General features: G+C 38.6%; 1 protein-coding gene across 5 annotated transcripts in view; it reads left to right on the top strand.

The window, feature by feature from the left end:
• Positions 1–2,206: 2,206 nt before the first annotated feature.
• CDKL3 (cyclin dependent kinase like 3) overlaps positions 2,207–20,489 on the top strand; it is a 123,192-nt gene continuing 104,909 nt past the window's right edge. The window contains exons 1-3 of one of the 5 annotated variants that reach the window (XM_047730805.1): positions 2,207–2,424; positions 2,819–2,998; positions 10,299–10,493. In XM_047730805.1, coding sequence (XP_047586761.1) covers positions 2,834–2,998; positions 10,299–10,493 — 360 coding nt within the window. In that variant the 5' untranslated portion in view covers positions 2,207–2,424; positions 2,819–2,833. Of the gene's footprint in view, positions 2,616–2,815; positions 2,999–10,298; positions 10,494–20,489 lie in introns of all 5 variants that reach the window. The other 4 variants (XM_047730804.1, XM_047730803.1, XM_047730806.1 and 1 more) reach the window with 4 other exon arrangements.

Genomic DNA, 20,489 nt, shown 5'->3' with positions numbered 1-20,489 from the left:
GGAGGTTGTGGATTAAGAAATCCCGAAACCGAAACACCATCCTGTGTCTCCCCCTTTCAGTACTTTAAACTCGACCGGGTGGGGACAGAGAGGCTCATCCGGGGCCAGACACATCAGGGAAAGGAGGTGGGATGACGTAAGGTCACGTGACTGCCGGCGGCGTTGTCAACAATCCACCCCTGAGGGGGAGGGGACGAAGTATCTAGAACCACGTGTCCCTCTGACGAGATTAGAACAGATCACGTGGAAGTGTCGTCTGAATCTCAGTCAGGTCTATGGAGCAAATGATTAAATTTATGGGTGTGCGGACGGGGAGAGGTCTTTTCTAGTTTTTCCTCCAGTTTGCTTCATGAACAGGGTCGGCGATCGTGGCGGGAGCAAAAGCCTGTTTTATTTCTTAATTCTTTAAAACAGAGCCAAAAATAATATAGATTTAAAATCTTTTCTTGTTGGTTCAATGGCTTATCAAATCTGGTACATGGGACAGAGAGAGGGAACTTCCATTTTTTTTAATAGTAGGTGCAGCATTGCAATATTAAGGCCCACACCAAGTAAAATTCCCTGAAATGCTCCCATAAGGTCACCAAATAACCTGTATGTGCATTACGCTGGGGTTGCCAGGGTTGGAAATTGAGGACAAAAAAGAATGGTATAGAGATTGTCTTAAGGTTTGTTGACTATCTCTATGGAATTACATTCTAGCAGGAGTCTGCTCTCATTTGAGGATTGGTGTCAAAAATGTGTCAAAATCAATGGATTTGGCTAAGATGAGGGTACATGGAGATGAAATCTCAAAGCATTTAGAAGGGTACTTGGTTGTCAAGAAACCTTACAAATATGACTCGGATGTGGGGAAGAGATTTTGCAGACATGGGTGGGGGTTATGTATCTAACCCGGATAACTCACCTCACTTTTCTACACCAGCAAGTAAGGTGCAAATGAGCCTGAAATGTCACCCACCACCAGGGAGCTCAGAGGTGTTGATGCAGCCTGTGAGGATTTTGACATTTCCTTGAGTTCCCTCCTTCCATTGTCTTTGATTCCTGGCCTTGGGGCTTCAATGGTCTGGAGGACTCAGAGATCTTTACATACTTCTGGGTAATTCTCCAGCCCAAGGCCAAATGGGATCATTGCACCAAGTTGCCCATAGTTTCAGGGAAATTGACGAAGTTAATTTCCCCCCACTTTCTTGCTACCTCCTTTTCCTGAAGTCTTGAATTCTGTATTTTGCTTTTATAACTGCCTTGGTGATCAAGTTAGCCAATCCTAACTCTTGATAGGTTCTGTGATGCATTTACAAATGAGATTCTCCAAATCAAAAGCTGAATATTCTCATTTTTTGCCTTCCTGCCATAGTGATCCTAACTCTCCCCAGGATATAGCTAAAGATGAAGACATACATGTAGGTTCACACGCAGTGAAATGGTAAAGATAATCTTCAAAAAATACCGTATTATGTCACTTACCTAAGAATGTGTAATTGTTACGGAAACTCATAGTTTATGGAGGCTGTCAGATCAGCAGAACCCCATGTCCAGTTCTTAAGCAATAGTTAATGGTCCTCCCTCCCCCCGCTCTGCTGCGCCCTTGTATGTTGGGCCACGTCGGTCTATCTACGGAACCCTTTTACTTGTTTTCCCTAAGAGGGTGTTTTTTAAAAGGTGTTCTACGAGTCGAAAAAAAATTTTTTAAGTATGTAGCAGTAAAAGATGAGTTCAAGAAACATTCTTGATTTGACAAACGTCTTAACCTCGTTTTAAAGATGAATTTCGACAGCTGAGATCGAACTCAGGTCTATGAAATATTAATGTCACTAGGTAACTTAGACGACTATAATTACACAAGACTTCCTTGGAAGACTAGTTTTACAACACGTTTCTACTTAACGACTCCAGCCATCCTTTTAGGACGCTGAACCAGCGGCAGAAGTTCTTTGTCCTGGGGGCATCTAAGACGGAGGTCGGGCAAGCCTCCGCCTCTCTTGCCCCTCCCTAAAAGACACGCAGACCCTCGGTGCAGTAAAATGTGGATTCTCCTCCACCTCTGCTCAAAACCAGCCTTGTGAGTTGTTCTCAACCCATATACTTCCCACCGCAAGCCCAAAAAAGCTTTCACTTGGCACGCCCCGAGAACTCATTTTCACCATATCTCATTTTCTCTTCCGGGTCGTGCCGGATGCGACCGATGTTCCGGCCTTGCGCAGTAGGCCCTGAGCGCGAGGTCAGCGGCAGTGTTGCCATGGTAGCAGGCTCCCTGGAGCTAGCCGGGCTGACAAGTTAAACAGAGTCGGTGTCCATTTGTTCCGCCGGGTGTGCGGCGGAGCCAGGCCGGCGGGACTACGAAATGGGCTGAGACGTCGGCGGCTGACCGGACGAGGTCTGCTGCAGGGCAAGGGGTGCAACACTGGTCCGGGACCCTAAGAGGTCTGGTTTGAGGAACCGGCGGGGCTGAGGTTTTCTTCGGTCCGGGGGTCTAATCTGTGCGCCACGGCACTGTTTCGGGAACCACCATAGTTGAGGGCCATATGACAGGAAGTATGCGGACCCCATTCCTGATGAATTGGTGACAGGTAGTGAGGGAATGACCTAGACAGCAGGAAGCTCCCTAATTTCTGGTGAGCGCTGGAGCCCCACAGGGACACCCTACTGTCTAGTTGGCAGAGTTACCGAGGACAAACAAGCATCTGTGGAAAAGATTAATATTTTCCATGTTTACGTCTTTTAAAATACGGGTGTATTGTGGAAATGCAGTGTCCAGCTTGAATAAATAAAAGTAAAAATGTTTAACTTTTTTTTTCCCTTTATTTTTATGAAGAAGAATCCGGACTTGAAAATGGAGATGTATGAAACCCTCGGAAAAGTGGGAGAGGGAAGTTATGGAACAGTCATGAAGTGTAAACATAAGGATACTGGGCAGATAGTGGCCATTAAGATATTTTATGAAAAACCGGAAAAATCTGTCAACAAAATTGCAACGAGAGAAATAAAGTTTTTAAAGGTTTGCTTCTTTTACCTTAATTGCCATAAATCAAGAGAGGAATTGTTATGGAATAAAAAATTATATAAGGAATCTTTTAGTTAACACATGTATGAAGACATATAGTAGACATAAAAAAGTGTGGTACCTTATTGTCTACATTTTGAAATTTTATAGTGATACAAGATATATATGCTTATATATAATGTAACAAAAATTATGCCAAATATTATTAAATATTTTTCAGAAATAGTAAAAGTATCTGCTTTAAAGTACTTTTATTGTTTAATCCGAAAGATGGAAAGTCACTTGAAAACAATACTGAATATTGTATTGACTCATAATAAATGCCAAGTGATTAACACAAAGTCCAGTTAAGTAGAGAAATTTTTTTGGAGGAAATGGGACATGTATTTGGTCTTAAAGGATGTGCAAAATTTAGGTAGGAGGTAGAAACTATTGTATTCTAGGTTAGGGGAACAACATAAACTCAGATGTCCAAGCAGGAAAAAGAACAGAGAGCAGAGACATTGGTTGGTCTGTAGATTTTTTTGTACAGAGTATCAAGAGGTGAGATTAGAGAAGTAAACTGGAGTTAGGTTCTAAAGTCTTGGCTTAAAAGGACAAACTTTGATTTTGTAAGAGGTGGAAGGTTTTGAATTCAAAATAAAGCAACTATATATAATAATTTAGCACTATTTTTTAGAAAAGTCTGGAAGACAGAGTAAAAATAGGGAGGTCTGTTATAAATTTAATTCAAGAATCCTGGTAAATATTATGAGAATCCTTGCTGGGTTGCAGAAACTTGAATTTAAAGTTAGAAAAGCAAAGTTAAAATAGAATATATTGCAAAAGAAGACATGAAAGAATGTAGAAGGAAACAGAGGGAGGCAGAAGAATTAATGAGGTTCAGTGACTGTTCTCACTGATGGAAATATGAAAGACCCAAATGAGAAATGGACTGGAAACTAGTTCAGTTTTAGAAATGTTGAATTTTTTGTGACAAGAATACATTTAAGTAAAGCTGACTAGTATGGTTTTAGAAATGGGATGGAAAACAGAATTTTGTGTAGGTATGACAGGTCAACCCAAGGGAAAGAACTTAGGACTGTGAAGAAAGGAGCATTAACATTCCTTAGGGATTAGGGTACAAAACTAGTGATTAAAAAAATATTTAGGGGCGCCTGGGTGGCTCAGTGGGTTAAACCACTGCCTTCGGCTCAGGTCATGATCCCAGGTCCTGGGTTCGAGCCCCACATAGGGCTTTCTGCTCAGTGGGGAGCCTGCTTCCTCCTCTCTCTCTGCGTGCCTCTCTGCCCTCTTACTTGTGATTTCTCTCTGTCAAATAAATAAATCTTTAAAAAAAAATAAAAATAAAAAATAAATAAAAAAATATTTAAATCTACATATTTTATTTATTAGAATTTATCTAGATGCTTTAAGGTTTATGACTTTGACAATATAGTCTAGATGTTTTATGTGATGAAGAAAACCGTCTTTCATTTTTATCTGATACAAAAGTAATATTCACCTCTATTTTATAATTGAAGTATAATTAACATACAATGTTATGTTAATTTCAAGTGTACAGTGTAGTGATTTGACATTTCTTTACATTATTGAGTGTTCACCATCAAGTGTAGTCGTCATCTGTCACATACAATGTTATTGACCATATTCCCTGTGCTATACTGTTTGTTTCTGTAATTTTTTTTTAGTTTTATACCCGGAAGCTTGTACCTCTTAATCCCCTTTTATCTATCTCACCCACTCACTTCCCTCTGTCCTCTCTGGCAACCACCAGTTTGTTTTCTGTATTTAAGAGCCTGCTTGATTTTTTTTAAAAAGATTTTTATCCATTTATTTGACAGACAGCGATCGCAAGTAGGCAGAGAGGCAGGCAGAGAGAGAGGAAGGGAAGCAGGCTCCCCACTGAGCAGAGAACCCGATGTGGGCCTTGATCCCAGGACCCTGGGATCATGACCTGAGCTGAAGGCAGAGGCTTTAACCCACTGAGCCACCCAGGTGCCCCTGATTTTTTTTGTTTGTTCATTTGTTTTGTGTTTTTTGGATTCCACATATAAATGAAGTCATATGGTATTTGCCTTTCTTTGTCTGACTTATTTCACTTAGTGTAATACTTTCTAGGTCCATCCATGTTGTTTCAAATGTTAAGATCTCATATTGGGGGGAGGCGCCTGACTGGCTTAGTCAGTAGAGCATGTGACTCTTGATACCAGGTTGTTGAGTTTGAACCCCACATTGGGTGTAGAAATAAATTTTAAAAAAATCTAAAAAAAAAAAATCTTTTTTTTTTTTTATGATTGGGTAATATTCCATTGTATATGCACACCATATCTCTTTTATCCATTCATGTAATGACGGATACTTTGGTTGCTTCCATATCTTGGCATTGTAAATAACACTGCAGTAAACATAGGGGTGCATATATATATATATTTTTAAGATTTATTTATTTATTTGACAGAAATCACAAGTAGGCAGAGAAGCAGGCAGAGAGAGAGAGGGAAGCAGTCTCCCTGCTGAGCAGAGAGCCCAATGCGGGGCTCAATCCCAGGACCCTGGGATCATGACCTGAGCTGAAGGCAGAGGCTTTAACCCACTGAGCCACCCAGGCGCCCCACATATATCTTTTTGAATTAGTGTTTTCACTTTGGGCAAATACCCATTAATGGAATTACTGGATCATGTGTTATTTCAACTTCTAATTTTTTGAGCAACCTCCATACTATTTTCCATAGCAGATTCTTCAATTTATAGTCAGCCCCCACAACAGTGCTTTTCCTCCACATTCTTGCTAATACTTGTTATTTTCTTGTCTTTTTAATGCTAGCCATTCTGATTGGTGTGAGGTGATATCTCATTGTGGTTTGATTTGCATTTCCCTGATGACAAGTGTTGTTGAGCATCTTTTATGAGTCTGTTTGCCACCTGTATATCTCCTTTGGAAAAATGTCTATCCAGGTCCTTTGCTCATTTTTAAATAGTATTGTTTGTCTTTTTTAGTGTCAAGTTGTGTAAGTTCTTTATATATGTTTAATATTAAACCCTTATCCTAGACATCATTTTTAAGTGTCTTCTCCCATTCAGTAGGTTGCCTTTTTGTTTTGTTAATGGTTTCCTTTGCTGTGCAAAGGATTTTTATTTTGGTATAGTCCCAATAGTTTATTTTTGCTTTTGTTTCCCTTGCCTGAGGACACAGATCCATAAACATGTTGCTAAGGGTGATCTCTAAGGGAGTACTGCCTAATGTTTTCTTTTAGGAGTTTTACAGCTTCAGGTCTCACATTTAGGTCTTTAACCCATTTTGAGTTTATTTTTGTGTATGGTGTTATAAAGTGGTGCAGTTTCATTTTTTTGCATGTAGCTGTCCTGTTCCCCCAGTAGTATTTGTTGAAAAGACTGTCTTTTTGTGATTCTCTTGCCTCTGCTGTCAATTAATTGACCATGTAGGTGTGTTCTGTTCTTTTCATTATGCCTCTTCTGTTTATGTGTGTGTTCCATTGAACTCTGTTGATCTATGTGTCTATTTTTGTGTCAGTATCATACTATTTTGATACTGCAGCTTTGTAGTATATCTTGAAATCTGGGCTTGTGATACTTGCAGCTTTGTTCTACTTTCTCCAGATTGCTTTAACTATTCGAGGTCTAAATTTTAGGATTAATTGTTCTAGTTCTATGAAATTCTCCTCTTTCTTTGTAAGTCTATGTTAGATATGATGGATCAATTTGGGTTTTTGCTTGTATTTTTGTTTTTTAAAGATTTTATTTATTTGTCAGAGAGAGAGAGAGTGTGTGCACACGCACAAGCAGGGGGCACACAAGCAGAGGGAGCAGCAGGCAGAGGGAGAAGCAGGCTCCCCACTAAAAAAGGAGCCTAATTCAGGACTCAGTCCCAGGACCCTGGGATCATGACCTGAGCCAAAGGCAGACCCTTAACCAACTGAGCCACCCAGGTGTCCCTCAAATTGTTTAAATAAAATAAATATATTAGGCATCTCTATTTGTGGATTGTTGAGTTACTCTATTTCTAGACAGTGTAAAGAAAAGGTAGAATCAGTGAAGATGTTATGATTTTGTGAGATGCCACTGCTGTTCCTGATGACCTAAAACATTATAATACCGTAAGGCAACTGTTGTATACCATAAGTGAAAATTTGCTTAGATGGAGATCTTCTCCCAGGCAATATCTTTTGCTCTTTCTTCAGCTCTGTTACATTTAAGCTGATTATTTTTTTTCTAGTTTATCATTTTGTAAAAACAACCAATATGTTGCAAGAACACATAAAGCAAATAGAAGATGTAGTTAACGGGGCACCTGGGTGGCTCAGTGTTTAAAGCCTCTGCCTTCTGCTCAGGTCATGATCCCAGGCTCCTTCTCTGCTCAGCGGGGAGCCTGCTTCCTCCTCTCTCTCTGCCTGCCTCTCTGCCTACTTGTGATCTCTGTCAAAAAAATAAAAATAAAATCTTAAAAAAAAAAAAAGAAGATGATGTAGTTAACTATTACAACTATTATACAAACTGTTTGGAAACACCTTAAATATTTATTCTCATTGGCTTGTTTGTTTGGGTGTTTTGTTTGTTTGTTTTATTTTTAAGTAGGCTCCACACTGGGCCTGAGATTTTTTTTTTTTTTAAAGATTTTTTATTTTATTTATTTGAGAGAGAGACAGTGAGAGAGAGCATGAGTGAGGAGAAGGTCAGAGAGAGAAGCAGACTCCCCGTGGAGCTGGGAGCCCGATTCGGGACTCGATCCCGGGACTTCGGGACTCGATCCCGGGACTCCAGGATCATGACCCGAGCCGAAGGCAGTCATCCAACCAACTGAGCCACCCAGGCGTCCCTGGGCCTGAGATTTTTAAATTGATTTTATCTAATTCAACAAGAGAGAGTTCTTGGATTAATTCACATTTTTAGTCTAAAAAGGTTGCCATTATGACTTCATTTGAATTAAATTTTTATCTGCTAGAATTTTATTAAATACAGTTAGAGTAATTAGTGACAATAGCTGTAGAAAAGTTGTCTGGTAATGAAGGAAAACAAAAGTAAACAACTTGAGGAGTAGCAATGGAGAATTTCTAGGAGTTTCATGGTTAATCTGAGAAAAAATTCTTTCCCCTGGTGGATCTTCCATAATGCTTATTGACTCACATTAACTCTTCGTTGCTTTAGCCTTTAAAATAAAGACTAGAGAAGGAATCAGTAATTTTTCTTAGCTGAAGGATTAGTAGTGTAGTGTCCAAAAGCAGTCAGTTGTCTTTGGTGCTACTAGCATGGTGTCACTGCGGCGCTCTGGCATCTTGCCAACCAGGGAAATTGGGAACAAAATAGGAAAGTAATCTGGCATTATATTCTGGCATGTTTTTCTTTTAGTTGTATTTTAAGGACTTTGGACTATGTGTTAGTACAGATAAGTAGAAAAATTTATTATTGTGCTGTTAGAATAAAGACAAATATTTTTCATAACATTTAATTTTCTAATGAATCTAATATTGAAAATATACCTCTCAATTTTTAGCCAAATGAATAAATGCTTTTAGTAATTTGAAAATGTTAAATATTTGAGAACTGGTAATAATTAAGTTAGCATGTTAAAAAATAAGCGGGATAAAATACTGAACCTCATTTGTTTTCTAAGCTGATAAATGCCATTTTTTACCTTCTGAAGTTAACACTGATTGTTACTAGTTTAAGGTGTTTATTTTATTTAGTAGAATGTTACAAACAGTGAACAAAAAGGTATCCATAAATAATTGTATATTTTTGTGAAGTTCCTATGACTGTAAATTGTTATTTTGTGTATCTGTAAAGTTTCTATGTATTTTGATTCTCTTTTGTTCTAGTGTAATTAATTAATTTATACTGTCCACCTGGAACTTATGTTTCACTTTTGAGAGTTGAGGATCAAACTAAGAAAATCATTTCTTTGAAATCATCATGTACTGAGTGGCATTAAAATCCATGCTCATTTGAAAACATAAAATTTTAAATTCCAGATGTTAGACTTAACTATGAACCAAGTTGAGGGATAGAAAGATATATCTTGGGGCACCTGGATGGCTCAGTGGGTTAAGCCTTTGCCTTCGGCTCGGGTCATGATCTAAGGGTCCTGGAATTGAGCCCCACATCGGGCTCTCTGCTCAGCGGGGAGCCTGCGTCCCCTGCCCCCCACCTGCCTCTCTGCCTACTTGTGATCTCTCTCTCTCTCTCAAATAAATAAATAAAATCTTAAAAAAAAAAAAAGAAAGAAAGATATGTCTTAGGGGCACCTGGATGATGCAGTAGGTTGAGTGTCTGACTCTTGATTTCAGCTCAGGTTATGATCTCAGTCTTGTGAAATGGAGCTCCACATCCACTGAGTGCAGAGCCTGTTTGGGATTCTCTCTCTCCGGGTCCTTCTCCCCCACCCATTTGTACACACTCTCACTCTCCCAAATAAAGAAAACTTAAAAAAAAAAAAAAAGGTATGTCTTAGCAGCATACCAACTTGCATTATAGTACATTAACTCTAAATTATTTTAACAAATAATCAAATGCCAACTTGAGGGGCACCTGGGTGGCTCAGTGGGTTGGGGCCTCTGCCTTCAGCTCCGGTCATGATCCCAGGGTCCTGGGATCAAGCCCCGAATCGGGCTCTCCGCTCAGCAGGGAGTCTGCTCTCCTTCCTCTCTCTCTGCCTGCCTCTCTGACTACTTGTGATCTCTGTCTGTCAAAAAAAAAAAAAAAAAATGCCAACTTGAAGTAAGACAGTACATCTCCCCTTGTTCTGTATGTATTAACTATGAAATAGTTCAGCATTTTCTTAGGTTTATTTTTTTTAGTAATCTCTATACCCAACATGGGGCTCAAACTCACCACTGCAAGATCAAGAGTTGCATGCTGTTCTGACTGAGTCTCTCTAAACCAGGAGCCCCTAGCTTAGCATTTTTTAAAAATAAGAATGTAAACAAATAAGTTGAAAATTTCCTATTGACATTCATGGAGTAAAATAGGCTTAGAATAGGGACACCTATGTGGCTCATTCAGTTAAGTGTCTGCCTTTGACTCAGGTCATGATCCCAGGGTACTGGGACGGAGCCCCAAGTTGGGCCCCCTGCTCATCAGGGAGACTGCTTCTCCCTCTTCTCCCTGTTCATGCTTGTTCTCGATCTCTCTCTCTCTCTCAAATAAATAAATAAAGCCTTTAAAAAAATAGGCTGAGAATATTTATGCTTTCAAAAATTATGTAGGTATCTTATATATATGTATAAATTATTATGCATGAAATAATGTATTATAAATCTGTTTCTTCTGTTAATAGCAATTTCATCATGAAAACCTGGTCAATCTGATTGAAGTTTTTAGGCAGAAAAAGAAAATTCATTTGGTGTTTGAATTTATCGACCACACGGTATTAGATGAGCTACAACATTATTGTCACGGACTAGAGAGTAAACGACTTAGAAAATACCTCTTCCAGATCCTTCGAGCAATTGAATATCTTCACAATAATAACGTAAGTGCTTCAGAGTAAGCCAAACTATAGGACGTATATGAATCGTAAATGCTCTTTAATGAAGGTTTTAAAAGTATTTTTCTGTACAATAGTAATTGTTATCCTGAAACTGGGGCCATTACCTATACTTTAGTTGCAGAATTGCCAAATGTGTTAAGTACACAGTAATAAAGTTGTAACTCTAACAATAGGACAGACAAAGGATGGGGTGCTAAAGGAAGTATCAGTAATTTGGTAAGGAGGAACCAGCCATCAAGTGGGACCTTTTATTGGGGAAAGTACATCAAAATGTTGCCAGGCAGGCTCAAATGAAGGAAGGTTTGGAGGTAGGAACTAGAGACTAGGATGGGGAATGGCAAATAAATGTAGATGCCTTTAAGGAAAGAAAGCAGAAAGAAAGTTGCTAAGAGGTACATAGTCTTGCTTAACATGAAAAAATCAAGACCGAAAAGATCAACTGTTCTGAATTTTAGTCAGCTGCCTAGTAAGTGTTTAGTTCAGCAGGTTTTTATGGAGGTATTTCATTCCCAACTTCAGCTCTACTCTCTGGAAATTTAGATATATATTCAGGAAATAACAGGAAGAACCTAAAAAAATTTATTAGTAAATGATATAGACAAAACATCTTATATCCTAAGCTTTTTTGGCTATCTTAATTTCTTTCTTTTTTTTTTTTTAAAGATTTTATTTATTTATTTGACAAACAAGAGATCACAAGTAGGCAGAGAGGCAGGCAGAGAGAGAGGAAGGGAAGCAGGCTCCCTGCTGAGCAGAGAGCCCGATGCAGGGGCTCTATCCCAGGACCCTGAGATCATGACCAGAGGCCTTAACCCACTGAGCCGCCCAGGCTCCCCTGGCTATTTTAATTTCTAATTTTCTGTCTTGCTAATAGTGCATCTCATTTTGTAGCTTTTTTTTTTTTTAAGATTTTATTTATTTTTTACAGAGAGAGAGAGACAGCAAGAGAGGGAACACAAGCAGGGGGAGTGGGAGAGGGAGAAGCAGTCTTCTCAACGAGGAGGGAGCTTTATGGGAGCTTGACTAAGCCACCCGGGCACTCCTCATTTTGTAGTTTTGAAATGTGGTTATAATCACAACTGGAATTGATAGTGTCATTTCCTTGCCAGCTGGATCCGCAGGGAGGCATTAAAATGTAATAGTTAAGAAGAGCACAGTCTGTGGAATCAGTCTATCCTAGATTTTCACCCACCATCTTTTCTCTGGGTATCCACATACCTATGCAGTTCACAGCTCACTGCAGTAGAGTGCAGTGACAGGTGGTAGCCCCATTATGCTCTGGTCCCAGGAAAGTTACCTAACCTCCCTGAGCCTCACTGTCCTCATGGGTAAAATGATGTAGTACCTCACAGTTTTTTTGTAACAGTCAAATAAAATAGTAGGTATAAAGTGTTGAGCATTGTGTCAAGCGTATTTTAAGTGCTTAATAAGTAGTGCTGGTAGGGAGTCAGGAATAGTTGTATTATCTGTATCTCTATTCTGCCTTACTTATATGAAAGTGTTTCTTGAATCAAGGGAGACACCAGTATGGGCTATAATCGGAATAGAGGACTTCAAAGAGGAAGTAAAACTAAAGTAAGTAGAATTTGGAATTGTAGCTAAGATTTCACCAGAATAGAAGAGGAAGTAGATTCAGACGGGGTACTGCTGTGAGAACAGTGGCAGGCCTGAGCAGGGGACTTAAGAGAGTGGTGATGAGTGAGCTCTACAGAGACTAGGTAAAGGGTGATAAGATTGCATGGGTTCCCTGAGGAGAGGTTTCCTGAATCTTGAAATTCGTCCTGAAGAGTTTGGACTTTTTCCTGAGGATACTGGGAGACCACAGAAGGGTTTTGAACCTGGCTATAACAGGATTAAAACAAAACCTAAGCTAGGATGCCTGGGTGGCTCAGTTGATAAAGCGACTGCCTTTGGCTCAGATCTTCATCCTGGTGTCCTGGGATGGAATCCTGCATTGGGCTCCCAACTCCATGGGGAGTCTGATTTCCCTCTGACCTTCTCCCCTCTCATGCTCTCTCTCACTCTCTCTCTCAAGTAAATAAACAAAAAATCTTTAAAACAAACAAACAAAAAACCCTAAGCTTATTTTGGCAAGTGTAGAGGAAAAGTATGGGTAGAAGCAGAACAGATGAGAGGCTATTATGACAGTCCAGATATGAAGTGGTAAGGATTTGAAATAGTAAGCGGAAGGATGGCAAAGGCAGTGGATGGAAAGACTCAAAGGGGAAATGATAGGATGTGGGGTCTAAGTAAATATGAGAGGGATGTGAACAAAGTGAGAAATCAAAGATAATTACAAAATTTTTAATTGAGTACAGGAGAATTATGGTGCCACTGGCAGTAACCAGTTTTACAAGGGAGAATTCCTTTTAGAAACATTGATATATTTTAAGGAACAGTGAAAATTTCTAACTCAGAATAGTGGTTGACCTATTATTTAACATGGGCTTTTTAGGAAGTTGTCAGAACTAGATATCCCGATTTGGGAATCTTCCTCTTAGATATTACAGTTGAAGAAGTAAGGATGGATTATTCTCCAAGGAATAAAAAGGAAAGTAAAATGTAGTCCTCAGCACCAAATATGGAAGAATATCCATGGAATCGTGGGGGCAGCAGAGAAAAAGCCCTAGACCTAGACACCTAAATTCTTTTATTCTCTTGGTCTCACCAAGGACCTAAAGGAAAATTATCCCTGTCACTCACCTCACAGAATATTGTAAAGTTAGTTACTCTGGGGAATTAAGTCAGCCATGAATAAAGTGGCTCATTAGAATATTGTTATGCCTATTATCTGGATATCTGGGTTCTGGCCTTGATGATTTAAGGTTATCTTCATGTTGACAAAAATCAAGAAAGGAAAACTTTATTTCCCTAATATCTCCAAAATTCAGATGAATATTTTTATGTAACTGAAATGTCTGAGATAGTGTCTACCATGATACCCATGTTACTGTTCATAAGAATTTAGGAAGTCAGATATAGTTCAGTACTTGAAAAAGCTTTTTATCTCCAGAAATATTTGTTTACCTTCTTTTATTTAATAATGAAAATATGTTTTCTTTCTTACATTGGCTTTTAGGCAGCTCAAATAAAAATTTACTATTCAGTTTCAGTAACTAGTTAATTATAGGAATTTGGTTAATCTTTTTCACTCTGGTTATTGTTTTAAAATTTAAAATTTTGATCTGGTTAGTAGTATAAATAAGCCTCTTAGACCTCAAACAATGTAACATTGTGTGTCAACTATACTTCAATAAAAAAATTTAAAAATATATTATAAAATATCCAAATTATGTAGCATAAAATTATGTGCTATTTGTTTTGAGGTGCATTGCTGGTCTCCCACTATCAAACACACAAGTGAAAGTTGACTATATGACATCCCGCTTTCACAAGTGGGATGTCATATAATTTCAGCTCATTATTTTAGAGCAAATGGGTCTGACAAATTAAAACTGTGTAAACAGGGCCCTGGCTGGCTCAGTTGGTTAAGCATCTGCCTTTGGTTCAGGTCATGATCCCAGGGTCCTGGGATTGAATCCCACATTGGGTTCCTGCTTGGCAGGGAGCCTCCGTCTTCCTCTCTCTCTGCAGCATCCCCTGCTTGTATTCTCTTGCTCTCTTTCTCTGCCAAATAAATAAATAAAATCTTAAAAAAAATAAAACTGTATAAACAATAAATCTTACCATGCTTTTATTTCATGTAAGTGTTAAAAACTCAAAGTTTTGGAATTCATGTGATAATTCAGACTGCTTATTATTTACTTACAGAGAAAATACCATACATACACAAAGTTGTAAACTTCATACAAATCAAAATAATTCTTCAAAAATAGTCCAAGTCTGTAAGCTTGTGAAGCAATATTAAGTGCTATGTAAAGAGCTCATTAATTCAAAATGAATAATGTTTTGTGAATCCTAAAAAAAATATAAGCCTCTTTGAAACCATTTTGGAAGCAAAGTGTAAATGCAAATATTTGGCTAGTTAAGAGGAAGAAATGGTTAGTCATTCCCTCATTCATTTATCCAATAAATAAATATTCATTGAACATCTTCTGGTAGCAGTCATTGATTGTAGTAGGAGATGAGGATGCAGCCTTGAGTAAAAGACTTTGTTCCTTTCTTTATGGAACTTCTTAAATTTTATTAAATTTTCAATAACTTTTATGAATTATTAGTTATTCTGCTGATACCTAAGCACTGTTGATATTTCTTACCCCCATCCCACCTCCTACTCCACAAAGCCCTTCTTCCCTAAGTAGAGACCACTTGTGCATAGGGTTTTATTTATTTTTATTTTTTAAAAGATTTTTATTTGAGAGAGAGAAGGACAGAGAATGAGCAGTGGGGTGGGACAGAAGGAGAGAAGCAGACTCCCTGCTGAGCCAGAAGCCTGATGAGGACCCCAGTATTAGGACTTGGAAATCATGACCTGAGACGAAGGCAGACCCTTAACCAACTGAGCCACTCAGGTGCTCCTTGCATTTTTTTTTTTTTTAACTCTGCTTTGAATTTTAAACTCATAGTCTTCCAAACAAGGAATTGTTATTATTTGGATAATGTTATTGTTAACATTTTACTATTATTTAATATGTTTTGGGGTGCCTGGATGGCTCAGTCAGTTAAGCGGCCCACTCTTGGTTTCTGCTCAGGTCATGATCTCAGGGTCAGGAGTTTGAGCCCTACATCAGTCCCTGCACTCAGCACAGAGTCTGCCTGAGAGTCCCTCTCCCTTTCACTCTGCTCCTCCTCTGTACCCGCAACTCACTCATGTGCACCTGTGCACTCTCTCAAATAAATAAATAAATCTTAAAAAAAGATTTTACTATATTAATATTTGCTATATGTGCTTCATCTATTTTGTTTTGAGGTATTTTAAATTATAGGTACCCTGACATTTTATCCCTAAATAGGTCACTATGTATCTCCTTATAAAAGCTTATTTTCCACTGGACAGCCCCATGCTGAAGATTGAAACTGGACCATTGTCTTATACCATACGCAAAAATAAACTCAAAATGGATGAAAGACCTAAATGTGAGACAGGAATCCATCAAAATAGTAGAGGAGAACACGGGCAGCAACCTCTTTGATCTGGCTGCAGCAACTTCTTACTAGACACTTCTCCAAAGGCAAAGGAAACAAAAGGCAAACATGAGTTATTGGGACTTCATCGAGATAAAAAGCTTTTGCAAAGCAAAGGAAACAGTCGACAAAACCAAAAGACAGCCTACAGAATGGGAGAGATATTTGCAAATTCCTTATCAGATAAAGTGCCAGTATCTAAAATCTGTAAAGAACTATCAAACTCAACACCCAAAGAACAAATCATTCAAGCAAGCAATGAATAGATGACATGAACAGACATTTCTCCAAAGAAGACATACAAATGGCCAACGGACACATGAAAATAAGTGCAATATCACTCGGCATCAGGGAAATACAAATCAAAACCACAATGAGATACCACCTCATATCAGTCAGAATGGTGTGAGGTGATATCAAAATTAACAAGTTAATCAAAATTAATGAGTCAGGAAACAACAGATGCAGATGTTGGCAAGGATGCAGAGAAAGGGGAACCCTCTTACACTGTTGGTGGAAATGCAAGCTGGTACAGCCACTCTGGAAAACATTATGGAGGTTCCTCAAGAAGTTAATACACTACAACCCAGCAATCACACTACTAGGTATTTAATCCAAAGTGATCTGAAGAGGCACCTACACGCTATTGTTTAGAGCAGCAATATCCACAATAGCCAAACTATGGAAAGAGCCCCATTGTCCTTCGACAGATAAATGAATAAAGATGTGGTATATGTATACAATGGAGTATTATCCATTAAGAAATTGGAATCTTGCCATTTGCAAAGATGTGGATGGAACTAGAGGGTATTATGCTAAGCAAAATAAGTCAATCAGAGAAAGACTTTTATCATATGATTTCACTCATTTGTGGAATTTAAGAAACAGAATAGAGGAGCATAGGGAAAGGGAGGGAAAAATAAAACAAGATGAAATCAGAATGAAAACAAGAGGGAGACAAGCCATAAGAGAGACTCTTTTTTTTTTTTAAGATTTTATTTATTTATTTGACAGACAGAGATCACAAATAGGCAGAGAGAGGAGAGAGGAGGAAGCAGGCAAAGCAGGCTCCCTGCTGAGCAGAGAGCCCGATGTGGGGCTCGATTCCATGTCTCTGAGATCATGACCCCAGCTGAAGGCAGAGGCTTAACCCACTGAGCCACCCAGGCACCCAGCCATAAGAGACTCTTAACCATAGGAAACAAACTGAGGGTTGCTGGAGGGGAAAGGGGTGAGTAGATGGGGAACTAACTGGGTGATGGGCATTAAGGAGGGCATCTGATGTAATGAACACTGGGTGTTATATGTAACTGATGAATCACTAAACTCTACCTCTGAAACTAGTAATACACTATATGTTAATTAATTGAATTTAAATTTGAAAAAACCAGAAGCATTCTCCTATATAACTTCAGAATCATGATTACATCTGCGCAATAAACAATTCCTTAAGGTCATGTAATACCAAACTTATATTAAAATGTACCCAGTTGTTCCTAAAATGTCTTACAAATGATTTATTAAGATCAGGATCCAATCCAATCCAATCCAAGGACTGCATATTCCATTTATTTTTTTACAGCATAAAGGGAATTCCCAGCTTTTTGGTCTGCCTCAAACATCCTTATTCAGCCTCTTTCTAGAAGCTACTTGCTTATTTTCTCATATACACATTAGCGTTTAATTGTATAATTTTCCAACTGGAAATTTTATCAAATTGAAGTTCTAGGTGATTTGTTTATTTATTTTAAGATTTTAATTTATTTATTTGACACAGAGAGAGGGACGGCAAGAGAGGGAACACAAGCAGGTGAGTGTGAGAGGGAGAAGCAGGCTTCCCGCTTAACAGGGATCCTGATGCAGGGCTAGATCCCAGGACTCTGGGATCATGACCTGAGCTGAAGGCAGATGCTTAACTGCTGAACCACCCAGGTGCCCCTGAAGTTCTAGGTGATTTAGAACCAGGTTCTCTGAGGCTGTTAGATGATATGGAAATTTGAGTTCTCCCTTCAGATGAGTGTTTACATTCAAGCATATAGGACTATATAAGCAGAGGTATTATAAAGCAGATTTTTTAAAAAAATTAAGATTTTATTTATTAGAGCGAGAAAGAGAGAGCACAAGCAGGGAACAACAGAGGGAGAGGTAAAAGACGACTCCCCGCTGAGCAGGGACCCTGATTTGGGGCTCGATTCCAGGACCCTAGGATCATGAGCTCAGCTAAAGGCAGACGCTTAACCGACTGAGCCACTTAGGCATCTGATTTTAAAACTTTTCTAAAAAATACTTTTAATTTTCGGGCGCCTGGGTGGCTCAGTGGGTTAAGCCTCTGTCTTCGGCTCAGGTCATGATCCCAGGGTCCTGGGATCGAGCCCTGAATCAGGCTCTCTGCTCAGCAGGGAGCCTGCTTCCCTCTCTCTCTCTGCCTACTTGTGATCTTTCTCTGTCAAATAAATAAATAAATAAAATCTTTTAAAAAATTAAAATAAAAATATTTTTAATTTTTAAAAATTTATTTAAATCCCAGTAAACATACAGTGTAATATTATTTTCAAGTGGTAAATCAGATTTCAACATGGAGTTTTATGTAGTTCTGGAGCATTTACTACAAAGTAAAGAGGAAATAAACTCTTTGAATCCTCGGTCTGATAGTTCACACTATATACAAAAATTAATTCAAAATGGGATGAAAGACCTAAATAAAAGTGCTGAAACTATAAAACTCTTAGAAGAAAATCTGTGTGACAATTTATTAGGTAATTTTTTAAAAAAGATTTTATTTATTTATTTGACAGAGTGAGATATCACAAGCAGGCAGAAAGGCAGGCAGAGAGAGAGGAAAGCAGGCTCCCTGTCGAGCCCAGAGCCCGACTCGAGGCTCTATCCCAGGATCCTGAGATCATGACCTGAGCCGAAGGCAGAGGCCTAACCCACTGAGCCACCCAGGCATCCCTAAGCAATGTTTTTTTTTAAATGGATTTTATTGTTAAGTAATCTCTATGCCCATTGTGGGGCTTGAACCTACAGTAGAGCTGCACACTTCTCTGACTGAGTCAGCCAGGCATCCCTAGGCAATAGTTCTTTAGATATAACATCAAAAGCAAAAGTAATAAAAGAAAAAAGTAGACAAATTGGACTTCATCAAAATTAAAAACTTTTATACATCAAAGGACACTATTAAGAAAGTAAAAAATTCACAGAATGTGAGAAAATATTTGTAAATCATATATCTGGTAAGTATCCAGGATATATAAAATACAACTCAAGAATAAAAAGATGACCCAATTTATTTCTTTGACAGAGACAGATCAGAAGTAGGCAGAGAGGAAGGCAGAGAGAGGAGGAAGCAGGCTCCCTGCTGAGCAGAGATCCTGATGTGGGACTCGATCCCAGGACCCTGAGATCATGACCTGAGCTGAAGGCAGAGGCTTTAACCCACTGAGCCACCCAGGCGCCCAAGATGACCCAATTTAAATATGGGCAAAAGATTTGAATAGACATTTCTCCAAACAAGATATATAAATGGCTGATAGCACATGAAATGATGCTCAATCTCAATCTCATTAGTCATTATGAAAATACAAATCAAAATTACAATGAGAAATCACTTCACACCAGGCTGGCTGGAATTTAAAAAGCAGACAACGAATATTGGCGAAGAAGTAGAGAAATTGGAACATTCATACACTGCTGGTGGTAATGTAAAATGGTGCAGATGGTATGGAAAACAGTTTGGCAGTTCCTCAAAAAGTTAAATATAGAATTACCATATGACCAAGCAATTCTAGTCCTAGGTATCTACACAAGAGAATTGAAAACGTGTTCACATGAAAACTTGCACAAGAATATTCATAGCAGCTTTATTCATAATAGCCAAAAAGTGGAAACAACTCGAATATATATTAGTCTGATGAATGGATAAACAAATGAGGTATATACATAAAATGAAATGTATTTAGCCATAAAAAAGAATGAAGTGGGGCACCTGGGTGGCTCAGTGGGTTAAGCCGCTGCCTTCGGCTCAGGTCATGATCCCAGGTCCTGGGTTCGAGCCCCACATCGGGCTTTCTGCTCAGCGGGGAGCCTGCTTCCTCCTCTCTCTCTGCCTGCTTCTCTGCTTACTTGTGATTTCTCTCTGTCAAATAAATAAATAAAATCTTAAAAATAAAAAAAAATAAAAATAAAAGAATGAAGTACTGATACAGGCTACATCATGAATGAACTTTGAAAACATCATATTAAATTAAGAAATTCACATGTAAAATACCACGCAGTATAAATTCCATTAAAATGAAAACTTTGGGGCTGGCAAATTCATATTTGTATATCTTCTTTGAAGAAATGCCTATTCGAGTCCTTTGCTCATTTTTAAACTGGGTTACTTGTCTTTTTATTGTTGAATTGTACTTTATATATTTTTAGTATTAGATGCTTATCAAATACAGAATTTGCAAATATTTTCTCCTGTAGGTTGCCTTTTTGCATTCTTGATTGTGTTCTTTTGTATTTAGTTCTTTTTCTTTTTATTTATTTATTTTTAAAAATTTTATTTGTCAGAGAGAAACAGAACATGCACAAGCAAGGGGAACAGTAGGCAAAGCAGGCAGAGGGAGAAGCAGGCTTCCTGTTGAGCAAGGTCATGATCCTGGAACCCTGGGATCATGACCTGAGCCAAAGGCAGATGCTTAACTGACTGAGCCACCCAGGCATCCCTATTTAGTTCTTTTAATAATTTCTTTATGCATATTCTTTAATTTTTTAAAAAAAGATTTTATTTATTTTAGAGAGAGTGAGAGCACTAGTGTGGGAAGGGATAGAGGGACAGGGAGAGAGAGAGACTCTTCAGCAGATTCCCGGCTGAGTGCAGAGCCCAGTGTGGGGCTCAGTCACACA

Source organism: Lutra lutra, chromosome 5 (assembly GCF_902655055.1).
Source record: "Lutra lutra chromosome 5, mLutLut1.2, whole genome shotgun sequence".
Taxonomy (NCBI): Eukaryota; Metazoa; Chordata; class Mammalia; order Carnivora; family Mustelidae; genus Lutra; species Lutra lutra.
Note: the sequence above shows the minus strand (reverse complement) of the source record. Positions and strands in the feature narration are given on the sequence as shown.